This window comes from Euprymna scolopes, chromosome 7, assembly GCF_053919585.1.
Source record: "Euprymna scolopes isolate OS-2025 chromosome 7, ASM5391958v1, whole genome shotgun sequence".
NCBI classification, from domain to species: domain Eukaryota; kingdom Metazoa; phylum Mollusca; class Cephalopoda; order Sepiida; family Sepiolidae; genus Euprymna; species Euprymna scolopes.
In genome coordinates this window covers 156284375-156298601 of record NC_136488.1, presented here as the reverse complement: position 1 = coordinate 156298601, position 14227 = coordinate 156284375, and the positions used below count along the sequence as shown (strand labels likewise).

At 34.5% G+C, this 14227-nt stretch overlaps 1 protein-coding gene across 1 annotated transcript in view; it reads right to left on the bottom strand.

The window, feature by feature from the left end:
• Positions 1-12563, bottom strand: part of LOC145280250 (uncharacterized) — a 31040-nt gene extending 18477 nt beyond the window's left edge. Inside the window, exon 1 of the mRNA XM_080132025.1 lies at positions 12373-12563. Coding sequence (XP_079988151.1) covers positions 12373-12456 — 84 coding nt within the window. The 5' untranslated portion in view covers positions 12457-12563. The remainder of the gene's footprint in view (positions 1-12372) is intronic.
• Positions 12564-14227: the final 1664 nt, after the last annotated feature.

Here is a 14227-nt window from a genome sequence, read left to right as displayed (position 1 = left end):
AGTGTGTATATATATATATATATATATATATATATATATATATATATAACTTTAAAGTTCCATATAAACACGTTTTTGATGTCTCGCCCCCTCCCTTAAATAATCAAATTCTATCCACCTGCCACCACCAACGAATACAAAGCTGAGTGACCACCTTACTCATTAACCTTTATCCTCGAGTGCCCTCTGGGCTTTGATAAGCTACGACTCCCTTGTTTTTTAGTGGCGGCAAGCTTTTAATCGACAAATCTCAATGGCAGACTCAACGGCTCGCAATGTTTTTAATAATAGCATAGCATAATATTACTAGAATTAATACATCAATGAATGTATAATAATTATACGTTCATTAATGTTTATGCAATGGAGTTAAACAAACCGCCATATCTTGATTATTCATTTTGATCTGTTAATTTTCTTGAATATTTGTGGGGGGTTATTTTATTCATATGACGTTTTATTTTGTGGAAATTGACCCCCCCTCCCAACAAGATATAAAGCCACTTGATGTAAGGAGCTATAAAGAAAACCTAATCAAGTTCAAAAACTAGCCGATGATAATGATGGACAAAAGCAATTCTTTCCTATTTATTTTTTATTTATTGCATTTGCACCCCAGACGAGATGTAGTGCCACTTTGATGTAGGGGGCTACTATTTGGGATATAATTGCAGGAATACTATATAGGGAGTTGAGCAGCAAGATATCTGCTTACATTACGCTTGAATGTCTCCATGTCATTACAGTCGGGGAAGCAGGAACCCAGAAGGGAATTCCAAAGTTTAACAGTTCTGGGGAAGAAACTATTAGAGTAGAAGGCTTTTTTTTTTGTTTTTACATAAGCATCACCACTTATCAAGGCCAAGAGGCCACTCCAGGATAAGGGTTAAAGAGTGTACAGTAGTTAATTGGACAATATAGTAATCGTTAGTAATGGAAATTCGGTAAATTTGTTAACTTAAGTGGAACGGCTTATCAAGAATTTGTTTACATTGGACTTGAATACAACCATATTGTAGTCAGCTGGAAAGCAGGCAAACGGAAGACAGTTCCACTGGTGTGCAGTTCTAAGAAAGAAACACTGTTCGTGGAATCTACATTTAGGTTTAGGCACAGATAAAGAGTGGAGTAAATTATTGATCGCTAGACGAGTATTTCTCGTGCAAGTTTGGCAAGGGGGGACCATAGATTGGTGCTCAGACGAGCATTTGCCATGAAAATAACGATAAAAGCAGAGACAGACTCGCAACATCTGTTCTTGTGAGAAAGAGCTGGCATCTGGGTATCGCTACTGCATAGAGGCGGGATTTTGCTGCTTGTCGGGTTTGTCAAAAAAGGGGAATCGTGATTTGTGAGGTTGGCAAAAGTAAACTAAAAGGTCTGCTTTCTGCTCTCCTTAATATCTTACACAAGGCTCAATATTTAATTTTTTTTTTTTTGGGGGGGGGGTTCAATCTATATGACAGCTTTTGAGAAATACCTCGTGATGACGTTATTGTTGTTGTTCAGTCAATCAGATAGGAAAGTTTTAAATGCGTTATAGTTTTATTAGTCAGTGGGTGTAACTAATCTTTTGTCATATAAATTCTACAATAGGACGCTTTCCTTGTGACTCAGAAAATAATATACAACTTAAGTAACGTTATCAATGGGAAGACTTTCTGTTTGTACAACCGCCTATAAATAAACAAAGCTTAATTAACAAATAAATGCTGGCTCGTTCTTTTAGTACTGGGAAAACGTATGACCTACGAAATATAAACGCTATTGACAAAATCAAAATAGTTAACACCAGGAAGAAACGATTCTTGTGTAATTTTTCATCAAATATCTATCTCTACAATTATATAAATGCAACTTTGCCTCTGTGTGTGTGTGTGCGTGTGTGTGTGTTCGTACCTTATAGACTCTGAAACGGCTGAACTGATTTTCTTTAAAATTTACAGAACTTTAGTGTATAAGTCTGGGAGTTATCTTAGTTAAGTTTTGTTTCAGAATACCCCCAATAATTACCGATAATCGATTACCGTTATTTTAATTTATCTATTATCAGTAAAGTCATTTTTTCCATGTCGTCGCTTAGCAACAATGATAGAACAATGGGCCGTGAAAATTCTACTGTGGGTAAGTTGATAGCGTGTTTTGTTTGTTTGTTTGTTTGTTTGTTTGTTTGTTTGTTTTTTTTCATCACATGGTTGTAGGTTCAAACCCTGCATGTAAATTTCTTCATGTTTTTTTTACATTAACTGGAAAAAAGTTTATATAAAATAATTTTATAAAAGAAACAGTAGGTTCTCTAGAGTGCAATGTAGAATAACATATTTTGGACTAAGTCACTGCATGGAGGCATGTGAAGCTTCCTCCCTTGTGATTTCACGGATTTTGATGAGAATAAAAATATAGAAGTGTGAAATATTCGTTGTTCATCATTCAATCACGGGCAACGTCGGGTCTCCCTGCTAGTAAAATATAAACTACGCTCAAATGTGAAAAAAGAAGACTAATTATTAATTAAAAGAATTTTTTTTTAATTGATTTGGAGTCTGCTACATCAAACCAGTTTGGTTGTTAACTACGAGGCGCCTAAAATTAGTTTCCAGACTTTATTCATATGGGGACTTTTCTTAATAGTACACAGATGAAACTCTAGTCACTTTCGAAGTAATCATCTCCGGCTGCAACGCACTTGTTGTACTGTTCCAACAATTTCTGGAAGGCCGCATGGAAGTCTTCTTGTATGGCCCTTTCATCTCCTCAACTATCTCATAACAACAGCCTCGAAGCTTTTCTTTGAGATTAGGGAATAACCAAAAGTCACAGGGAGCAAGGTCTGGAGTATAGGGAGGGTGAGGAACTGTCTTGGACAAATAATCTTTGATCTTCTCTGATCACCCTTGGGACAAACTTTATGCCAATCTTCCGTATCTTCTGTTCCTAGTAAACTTATAACTTCCAATTACTTGCTTGGGTCATCTCTTGACTCTTGATCCGTCAATCACTCTAATCGCCATGCTTACTTCTTCCACCTGAATTAGGTGAACCCATGGCGTAATAGATAATATAATAAGTCAGATTTAATTCTAATCACCACTCTTCTGGAGGTTGAAGGTTCAACTTCCAGTGTAGGCAATACTAAGAATACAATTGTAAATTAATTAGGGTTTCTAACCGGTTATGGCAGACGATATGAAAGCATGCTATTCTGTACAGATTCCAGAGTTTGGCAAGATACACCTGAAGAAGGTTGGAGGTTACATTGACTGAAATATTTTTTTTAAAAAATAGCATTCAAAATGAGAACAGTCATCTGATTAATTCGAATAATGCATACTGGATTGATTTCCATAAATTTTATTATATGGTATTATTTTTTAACAGAAATAAATACTTCAGAAAGTTTTTCTTTTGTGTTATTTGCGTTTTAAAAGTAAATATTTCATATGAATGTAACCATGGAAAAATATGAAACTTGTTTTGCTGTTTAAGACCAGATTAACTTTAAAAAACGACCAGGATATAAAGCATATGTACATGATTATCATCAAAAATAGATTTGAAACACTGTATCAACTGACAAAGGTAATCTAATGAAAGACAGCGAAAGAGCGTACCTGTCACAAAAAGAAAAGACAAGAAATGGGTAAAGTCAGAGATTTTAGATTTAATGGAAGAGAGAAAACTAAAGGCGATGAGAGGAAGTACAATGGACTGAACCAACTGGTGAGGAAGAATTAAAAGATCAACAACAAACTCATGCACAAAAAAAGATACAAGAACTGACTGGGGGAAAAGGCTACATCAAAAACTGGTTGCCTTAAATCTAAAGATGGTGATATTCTTATGAAAAAAAAAGAGACATTATAAACAGATGGTCTGAATATTTTGAGGAATTGTATCATAATGAAAGAGGTCCACCCCCCTAAATACAAAAAGAAGAAGGCTTCGGGATACTTGAAAATGAAGTATGAAATGCTTTTAGAAAAATTTGAAACAAAAAAAGCACCGGGACCCAACAACATCTCATTCGAGCAAACTACATTGAATACTAACAACAATGGCAGAAGAAAACGATAAAAAAAAAAAGTGCTGCATCTCAATGCTAAGAAGATAGACTGCATGGTTATCTCCAAAACGTCTGTATTACCAAAGTGTAACACCAAATGGAAAGGAGAGACTATTCGACAGGTGGTTATATTCAAATACTTGGATTGCACTATTATAATCAATGGTAAAAGTGTTGTGGAAATCAAAAGAAGCGTGATGGTAAAATCCTCTTTTAACAGTATTAAGTGCATCTTCACAAACGGAAACAGAAAACTGAGCACAAAAATCAGAATTTTAAGGCATATATATATGGCATATTCTCATCTATGGTTGCGAATGTTGGACACTAACAAAGGTTACTGAAAGTCATTTAGAAGCAGCAGAGATATGGTTTGTAAGGAGAATTCTAAGAGTCTCATGGACAGAAAGAAAAACAAATGAAGAAGTCATATGTAAGGCAGAGTACAACAGATCGGCTCTGAATACCATCCACGTCAGAAAGTTGAAGTTTTTAATACATATAATGGGGGCAGATGAGATGAACCACCAATAGAAATGGCCAAGAACACATTACCCGAAAGTACTTCCTTTAAACTCCTCGGCCTAACGTTTACAGGGAACATGAACTAGAATAGATACATTGAGAGCATTGCCAAGGCTGCTGCAAAGAAGGTGGGCTCTCTCTACCGTGCTAGAAAATTACTTATGCCTAAAAGTATCCTGTACCTCTATAAGGCCACCATTCGCCCATGTATGGATTATTGTTATCACATTTGGGCTAGTGCATCTGCTACTAGTCTCACTCCTGGACAAGGTTAAAAAGAGAGTCACCAACCTGATAGATCCTGAACTGTCATCTAGGCTTCAGCCTCTGTCCCATCGACGAAATTTTGCATCCCTCTGCCTGTTCTACAAGTACTTTAATGGTGAATGCTCTGACAAACTACAAGCACTTGTACCTCCTCGACGTAACTACCCCCGACAAACCCGACAAGCAGCTAAGTCCCACCTCTTTACAGTAGAGATCCCTAGGTGTAAGAAAGCCTTTTACTCCAAATGTTTCTTCCCCAGAACTGCAAGTCTTTGGAACTCCCTTCCGGGATTCTGCTTTCCCAACTGTAGTGATATGCAGAAGTTAAAGTGTAATGTGAACAAACATCTTGCTACTCAACTCCCTTCATAATGCCCCTGCAACTTATATCCCCGATAGTAGCCCCCTACTTCAAAGTGGCACTGTACCTTGTTTGGGGTGAAAATTGATTTTTAAAAAAATGCTAGGAAAAATTGCTAACAAGCAGGGGAAGACAGAGTACAATGTTCACGAGATGCATAATAAGATTTCATTAGAATCGGCAGAAGGGATTGCTGAGCCATGACCTTGGATGTCTGTGAAAACAGACCTGACACATGAAGAAGAAGAAAAAGAAAAAGTAAAAGAAAAAAAAAGTGCAGAATAAAAACCAATCACTTGAATTGTTAACAATCAATATTATATAGAAAACAGCAATAATTGTCCTTTGGTTCACAAACTACTTACAATTGATATATAAATGAAAAGCAAGCAAGAATAATAAATAGTAAATTTAGTGATTGGAAAAAAAAAAGGTAAGATAAAAAAAGAGAATGTCAAGATGATATATGAATCTGCTTCGGTCATGCCTTGTTGATATCAAAACACATGACGCTGCACTTCTGGCGATCACATAAAATTGTGAAATGATTGTTACGAACCCCCCCCCCCTGAAAAATAAGAAACATACATGCAGACGAACTATCTATAAAAATATCAGTAAAGAACCAAAACAATGGTACGCTTGTCTTCTTCTCTTCTCTTCTATCTATATATAAAATGAACTCATCTTTTCTCTATGTAAAATGAACTCATTTTTCCCCTCCGATTTTGACCTTAATAGGATTAAAAACCAAGACATTACATGCAAATGTAATATGCACAAACTGCAGCACAGTATCTGAGGTGTGTTATAGGCATATTACCTCTCCACTTCCTCAATAATCGTAGATCCCTATATTTTTTTTTCTGGTGAGAGTTCACGGCCAAAATCGGTTAGAATCAATGGGAGTTGTAAAACTTTTTCTCTCTAATAAATTCCTCCTATCCCCGCTACCACTTAACACTGCTGCGGATCTGTTCACAAGGAACAGTACAAAGAAACACTGGTTTGGGTTCATAGTTGCTTAAAAAACATGGAATGGCCCTTTAGCGTTCGTTTTCGTTCTATGTTTTCTACTGGGTAAAACGCACCATTGGATTTATGCCCCCCCCCTTTCACTTGGCGCTGTGTTTTATTGTTTTCGTTTTTCCGAACACGTCCATCGGCTTTTTCCCTCATGTATGCTTCCTATTTTTCAGATTTCTTTTTTACATTTGTTCGTTGTCTTCTTGTTTAACATCGTTTTCATTTTTATTTTGATATTTAAACAGGGTTATTTCTTCGCTTATTCTTTATGTTGCCCCCTCCCCCCCCCCCCGACCTTACACACACCTCCAAACAACCGGGCATTTGTTTATCGTCAGGGTTTGCACCCATCAAACATTACGTTTTAATTGTTTAGTTTTTTTCACGGCATCTAACGACATTTCGATTTCCAAGATTCCATTTTTTTTTTTTTTGCTGTTTTTTTGGGGGGGGGAGGGGCGAAGGTTCGTATATAACAAAACATTTTTTTTTTTTAATTTTGGTGTGCTAAAAACGAATCTGCAAACCGTTTCCGTCGCAAAAAAATACTTTTCATGATTTGACGAAATTACTTTTTCGAAAAGTGGGTGATCACTTTTCCATGTTAATTTACCTTAACATGAGCACCCACTTTCTGGCCACCTGAGAGAGGGGGCATTTTCTTTTGTGTTTATTGGCTAAAAGGTTTTTAGACAAGGCAGTTCAGTATGCGAGTGCATATTTACCAGCCTTCGTTTATGCTCGCACGTAGCGTAAACGAAGGCTATGGCTGTGAAAGTTCAGGGGTTATCAGCCAATAAACACACACAAAATGCCGCTCTATCAGGTAGCCACAAAGGGCAGTTACATCGAAAATTGATCACCCCCTCCCTCCCTTTTTTTGCGACGGAAACGGTCTGTAGATTCGTTTTCAGCACACTGAAATCTACAAAAAATACTTTGTTATATACGAACGTAAGACGGGCCTTAAAGTAAAATAATACCGGATTTTGGGGGGCAGATTTGTCGTTTAGTTGTGTAACTTGTACATATATCCTCGAACCAGGTAAAAAGGGACTCTTAAAAGTCGTCACCCATATCGAGCAAAAGTTTGTTTACATATTTTACAAACTGTAAATGGCTAAAATATAATAACATACTTATTGAAAATGTGATCATGTGCTTAACAAATTAAAAAACAATAAACTACAAGATGAAGTTTTGAAATGATTGCATGGGTTTTATTCAGCATGAAAAACTTTGACCAATAAAAATGAAATTTGCGGTACTTATGTAGTTTTGGTGCCGTGCTGAAATATAAGGTTATTATTTGGAAAACCATTCTTAATGAGGAGGTGAGGGTGTTTTCTAACTATTTTGTTCTTCCACCTTACAATTAGATAATAAAAAAAAAACTATAAAAATAGTACGGTTATCATCTGCCATCGTATGCCCCCGGGAACAATATCTCCTGTAAAATTAAACCAAATTTTGGTGCTTATGCATTTTTGATATCACGCTATTTTTAAATAGTTTGTTTAGATTAAATTAAAGTTTCATATCTTCCTTTTCTTTTTTTTTTTTAACCTGTAAGAGGTAAGCACAGATTTTTCATGGGAGAGGGGAGGGGGTTTTGTAACTATTCTGTGCTTTCAACTAACAATTTATTATTATTTTTTACCTGTAAGGTGTAAGCACAGATTAGTTAAAAAAAAACATCCTTCCCATGTTAAGAATGCCTTTCAAAATAATATTATTTCAGCACAGTAACAAAAATATATAAGTACCCAAAATTTTATTTTTATTATTAAAACTATAAATTTTAGGTGAAAGTACAGTTTTTTCTGCAGTTTTGGGTATCGTGCTCAAATAATACCTTTTTTATTTATTTATTTATTTCATTAGAGAGGGGATGGTGTTTTGTAACTATTCTGTGCTTTCAACTAACAATTTATTAAAAAAATAAGATATCGTGAAATTATAAAAAAAAAATGTGAAAGTATACATCAGTCGATTGTTGGAGTTTTGTTTTTTTTTTTTACCGTAAATTGTTAGGTTAAAGTTTTTTTTCTTTTTTTTTCAGAAAACTTTTAACAAAATTGAAAGTACATTTTTTTTTAACAGAAGTTGTTTTTTTATAAGAAAATATGAATGCTTTTTCTTCATTAAAGAAATTGTTTGGTGAAATACAGATGAGTTTCTACCACGAAAACTGTTATTTTTTTCTAGCCATTCTTACCATTGGGAGGGGATGGTGTTTGCTAACTATCCTGTGCTTTCAACTAACAATTTATTAAAAAAAAACAAAAGGTAACTTTTCACATTAGGTCCACCTCAACAATTTTTAACATAGGTAGATTGGGGGTGTTTATTCCGAAAGCAGTTCTTAACTTGGGGAGAATTGTGGTATTCATTCCAAAAGCCATTCTTAATATGAGGAGGTTAGAGGCGTTCTTAATATGAGGATTTTTTCCATTACACCAAATCGAGCCACAGCAACGCGTGGCAGGGAACAGCTAGTATAATTAATAAAACTAAATCCATTCTGAGATGGGCATAAAAATATCTGTTCCCAATGAAGCAGTACACTATATATATATATATATATATATATATATATATATATATATATATATATATATATATATATATATATATCTAGTAATTTATAAAATATATATGGTGATTAAGCTACACTGAATATTCGGCGTTTCATCCACCCTAGGATTCGTCAGGCTTATGCGCAAATTCTGTGGTTGTTTCTCGTTTTTATATGGTCCTCTTCTGTTGAGGATTTTAGTTAGCCAATGAGCTTTCTAGTATCCACTGCGCCCCTTCCTATCAGCCAATGGGCATGCATTTTATCGAACAAAGGATGTGTTTTAGAATTAGGTTAGTGGTTTAAGGCAGACCTTTTCCTTTTTTTTTAATATATAAATATACATATGTGTACATACATATATGCACATATATATACATATATATATATATATATATATATATATATATATATACATACATATATGTGTGATCGTTTATGTATATTCATGTTTATTTAATTTATTTATTTGTTTATTTTCTATTGTTTTTGTTAGTTTTAAAGCTATTTTGTAAAGCTATCATAGAGTAAGTTTTATTTTGTGAACACAGTTATTTGCTATTTCTCTTCTACAGTTTAATAGATTTTGGGGTTCTTTAAAGTACAGGATAGCAAATTTTTCATGAAGGCATAATTTACATGAGTCGTCTAAATGCCTACACGTGGTAGCTTGTCTTGTTATTTTCCATTCAACTACCGGCGAATGTCCGCTTTCTTTGAGTTCCCAGTATTTGTTCGCTAGTATTGTTTTTATACAGTGTTTTTTATTGTTGAATGTACTTTTGTGGTCATAGTATCGGTACAAAAAATTTATAACTTAAAATATTGCAGCATTAAGAATTGATTATATAATGTTATCAATTGAACTTTTTTTTTAAATTCTTAATGCTGCAATATTTTAAGTTATATTTTTTACTAAAGCATCTTGTCCTTTACTTTTTCAGTTTTAAAAACTAGTCCTTTACTTTTCGATGTTTAAGCTTAACCATATTACTTTTCCTGCTCAAATTTTTCTATTGTAATCCATGATTTTTCCAGTCTCCCAGAAAACTGACTAGTTTCCATAGCAACCACGTCGCTTCAGTGATTACTGCTGCTAAGAATTCACCGCTCTCACGAAAAGAGAAGTGATAAGTGAAACAGTTTATGGGGTCAAAAAATAAGACTGAAATTAAACAAAAAACAAGAGAATTTACTGGAAGCCTGGAAAAATCATGGATTTCAATAGGAAAATGTGAGCATGAAAAGTAATATGTTTTAGCTTAAACATGGAAAAATAAAGAACTAGTTGTTAAAACTGGAAAAGAAAAGGACAGGATATTCTAGTAAAAAATATAATAAATTTATAACTTAAAATATTGCAGCATTAAGAATTTTTTTAAATTCAATTCATAATATTATTTAATCAATTCTTAATGCAGCAATATTTTAAATTATAAATTTATTATATCTTTTACTAGAATATCTTGTTTTCTTTTGCAGTTTTAACTAGTTCTTTACTTTTCCATGTTTAAGCTTAACTATATTACTTTTCATGCTCGCATTTTTCTATTGTAATATATATATATATATATATTTTTTTGACACAGGCATCACCACATTATCAAGGCCAAGAGGCCACTCGAGGATAAGGGTTAAAGTGTACAGTGGAAATTGGACGATATAGTAATCATTAGTAATGTAAAATCGGTAAATTTGTTAACTTACATCGAAGGCTCATCAAGAACTTGTTTATGTTAGACTTGAACACAACCATATTGCAGTCAGCTGGAAAGCAGGAAAACGGAAGACAATTCCACAGGCGTGCAGTTCTATGAAAAAAGCTTTGTTCATGGAATCTACGTTTAGGTTTAGGCACAGATAAAGAGTGGAGGGAATTATTGATAGTGTTTTCAGCTAGACGAGTGTTTCTTGTGAAATTTTGGCGAGGGGGGACCATAGACTGGAGCTCAGTCGAACACTTTCCATGAAAATAACAATACATCAGAGACAAACTCGCAACATCTCTTCTGTGAGATAGAGGTTGCAGGGAAGAGAAAAGGACATCTCCTACGAGGCTACGAAGTCTATTTTGAACTCTATCAAGGCAGGACAAGTCCTTTCTAGCAGCTCCTGCTCAGATGTGGCAACAGTATTCCATCCTTGGATGTACCCGGCTCTTATATAGATAGAGAATTGCATCAGCAGTGAGATATCTACTGGATCGATAGAAAGATCCCACCATTTTTCCAGCGGCCTTGGAAACAGATTTGATGTACGTGTTCCATTTAAGATCAGTCAAGCTTGTCAAAACTTGAAGCCTCCTGAAGACGAGAGCCATTCATTTCAATTGATGCCAGATATGGATCAGAGTGTTGATGATGTAAAGAGAGAAGCTTGGTTTTAATGTATTAAAAGTAACCAACCACTCCTTTCCCCATTGTACTACATGCTCAAGATCAGAGGAGAGAGAATCGGAGAGAACTTGGTCGTTTACTGTCTTAGATGTGCTACCATAAATGGTAGTGGCATCAGCATAAATGTCTACAAATGATGTAAGGATGTGATTTGGAAGATCATTAATGTAGATCAGGAATAGAGTTGGGCCCATATATATAGTGATATAATATATATAGATAATATATAAATGAAAGATGAGGAATAAAAGTTATATAACTTTATTATATCATCAGAACAAAAAGAAAAAGTTAAGGGGAAATTTACAAAAAAAACATGGCATTTCGAAGCTAAATGCTTCTCATCAGAAGAGGAGAAAGGCCAAAATTATACAAAATGCAAACAGAAAAAAATGGCTTGATAACATTTAGAAAAAAAATGGGAATGAAGGAATAAGATAATTGAAAGTAATTTTTTCCAATTTTTGAATAATAAATTGTTATGAATTCTAATTTACAAAGTTTTAATTAAATTTCTTAATCAAAATAATAGAAAAATTCCCTGTTTAAAAAACATTATGATGTTGGAATTCAAAATGTAATGGTTAAAATATCCGACAAGTGCATAATTTCTTTTTAAATAAATATATTTATTCATTAAAATCTTTTTTCAACCTATAAAAGAGCCTTCATCAGGAAAATGCAGATAATATTTTTTTCTCTTATGTTTCCTGCTGATAATACCGTTTCACATGTCCCAGGTGTTGAATCTCTTGTGGGTCTAAAATTTGAATTTTAATCAAAAATAAATACATTTTTACGTTTCTATGCCCTATATACCAACTTTCAAGTCCATAAATCAAAAATTCATTGAGGAATGTCCTCGCATCTATTCTCACTTTTATAGATATGCAAAACTCAAATAAGGACAAAAAAAACATAAATATGCTTCACAAATGCTGCAGTCATGTGCAAGACATTTTGCTAAATTCAAAAATAACTTCTTTTTTTTCCACATTTTTTAACCTGCAAATGCAAGCGATGCAAACGAATATTTCTTTGTTCAAACATTATGAGTAATGCATTTGAATGTATAGATTCTGTGCTCCATCTCTCCTTTCTCTCTGCCCACCCTTTATGCCTCAGGTATTTTCCCAGTAGCATTCAATTTGCTTACCTTTGAAACGGGTTGAAATAATCGTTCTTGATACATTTTAAAAGAAATTGCAAGAAATACCTTGCTTGCATTCAGCCGTGACATTTTGATGCATTGAATAGCCAAGCAGAAAATACATCTGAACAGCCGTAACTAATCGACCAATGACAATCGCTGTACCATGTATAACATTGTAAAAGTTTAAGTTTCTTCTTGAGACCCCTTTACTTTTCCATGTTTAAATTTTATGTTATTGAATCAAAATCATGTAATAGATTTTAATCCCAATTAGAATAAGGATTCTAAGCATATGGTTTAGTAGCATCAGATCTTAATTTAAATCTTCATAAGGGGACATAAAAATCGTGGAAAACTTTTCTGTTTGAGAAGTTCATCTTACCTACCCTAGGACAGGTATTCTTGGATCTATATATACAAAAAATTCGTTTATTAATAAGTAGGCCTATGACAACAGCATATTCTTTTCATTGTTTTTACTCTCGAGCGTGTATCCATTGATATCTTAAATGCTTTTATATAGAGTGATTTGGTTCTCGGTTGATTAACTGTGTCAGATATATACACGAGAGTTAAAACAATGATAAGAATATGCTGTTGCCATAGCCCTACTAATAAGCAATAACCCGACCAGAAGACAATTTACTAAAAACTAACAACGCCGTCTATGTTTTTAAATGTCCTATAAGGGAATGATGAATAGCAACAACCCGAGATATGCAAATGATATCGTCCTTATCACCAACTCTGAAGAAAAACTGCAAAATATTTTAACAACAGTAACAGACGAAAGCAAAAAGAAAGGATTACATCTCGATGCAAAGAAGACGGAATGTATGGTGAGCTCAAAGAAAGCTGTAATACCATAATGCAACATAGAGTGTAAGGGAAAGAGAATCAGACAAGTAAACACCTTTAAATGCCTTGGTTGTACTATCACCCGGATGGCAAGTGTGACACAAATCAAGAAGAGAATTGGACAATCCAAGAAATTCATTTTTACCAACAATAAGATAAGCCTCAAGACAAAGATGTTTTTGTTTTTTTTTTAATTACATTTTCACCCCAAACAAGGCAAATTGCCACTTTGGTGTAGGGGGCTACTATCAGAGGAAACAACTACTGGGTTACTATGTAGGGATTTGGGCAGCAAGATGTCGGTTCACGTTACACTTGAACTTTTGCATGTCAGTACAGTTGGGGAAGTAAGGACCTGGAATGAAATTCCAAAATCTAGCGGTTCTGGGGAAGAAACTACTCGAGTAGAAAAATCTTTTACATCTAGGAATCTCTACTGTGTGGGGATGGGATTTAGCTGCCTGTCGGGTTTATCGAGGGTGTCTACGTCGTGAGAGCACATGGAAGCCTATGCATGGGCCATTTTTCTATATGGATGCGAATGCTTAACCCTAACTAAGGACACAGAACAGCGACTAGAAGGAGCAGAGATGTGGTTCATGCGGAGAATCAAGAAAGTCTCATGAACAAAAAGAAAAAAAAAATGCAGAAATAATGAACAAGGTTGGATGCAAGAAATCCCTTCTCAATACCATCAGAGAAAGACAGCTCAAATTTTTCGGCCATATAATCAGGGCTGACGCACTAGAGAAACTGTTATGGAGTGGCAAAATATGTGAAAATAAGAGCAGAGGAAGACAACGCATAAAATTCACAGATAGTTTAAACAAATTTGCAACGAATAAAGAGAGCACCAACAAGGAGCTCATGAAAAAAACCGAGAACCTGGAAGAATGGAGAGCCATGATTGTTGATGTTTGCAAGACCAGATCGGGCACTTGAAGAATATGTATGATTAAAATTTCACAACAATTAGCGACAATGTTTTGAACATTGCTCT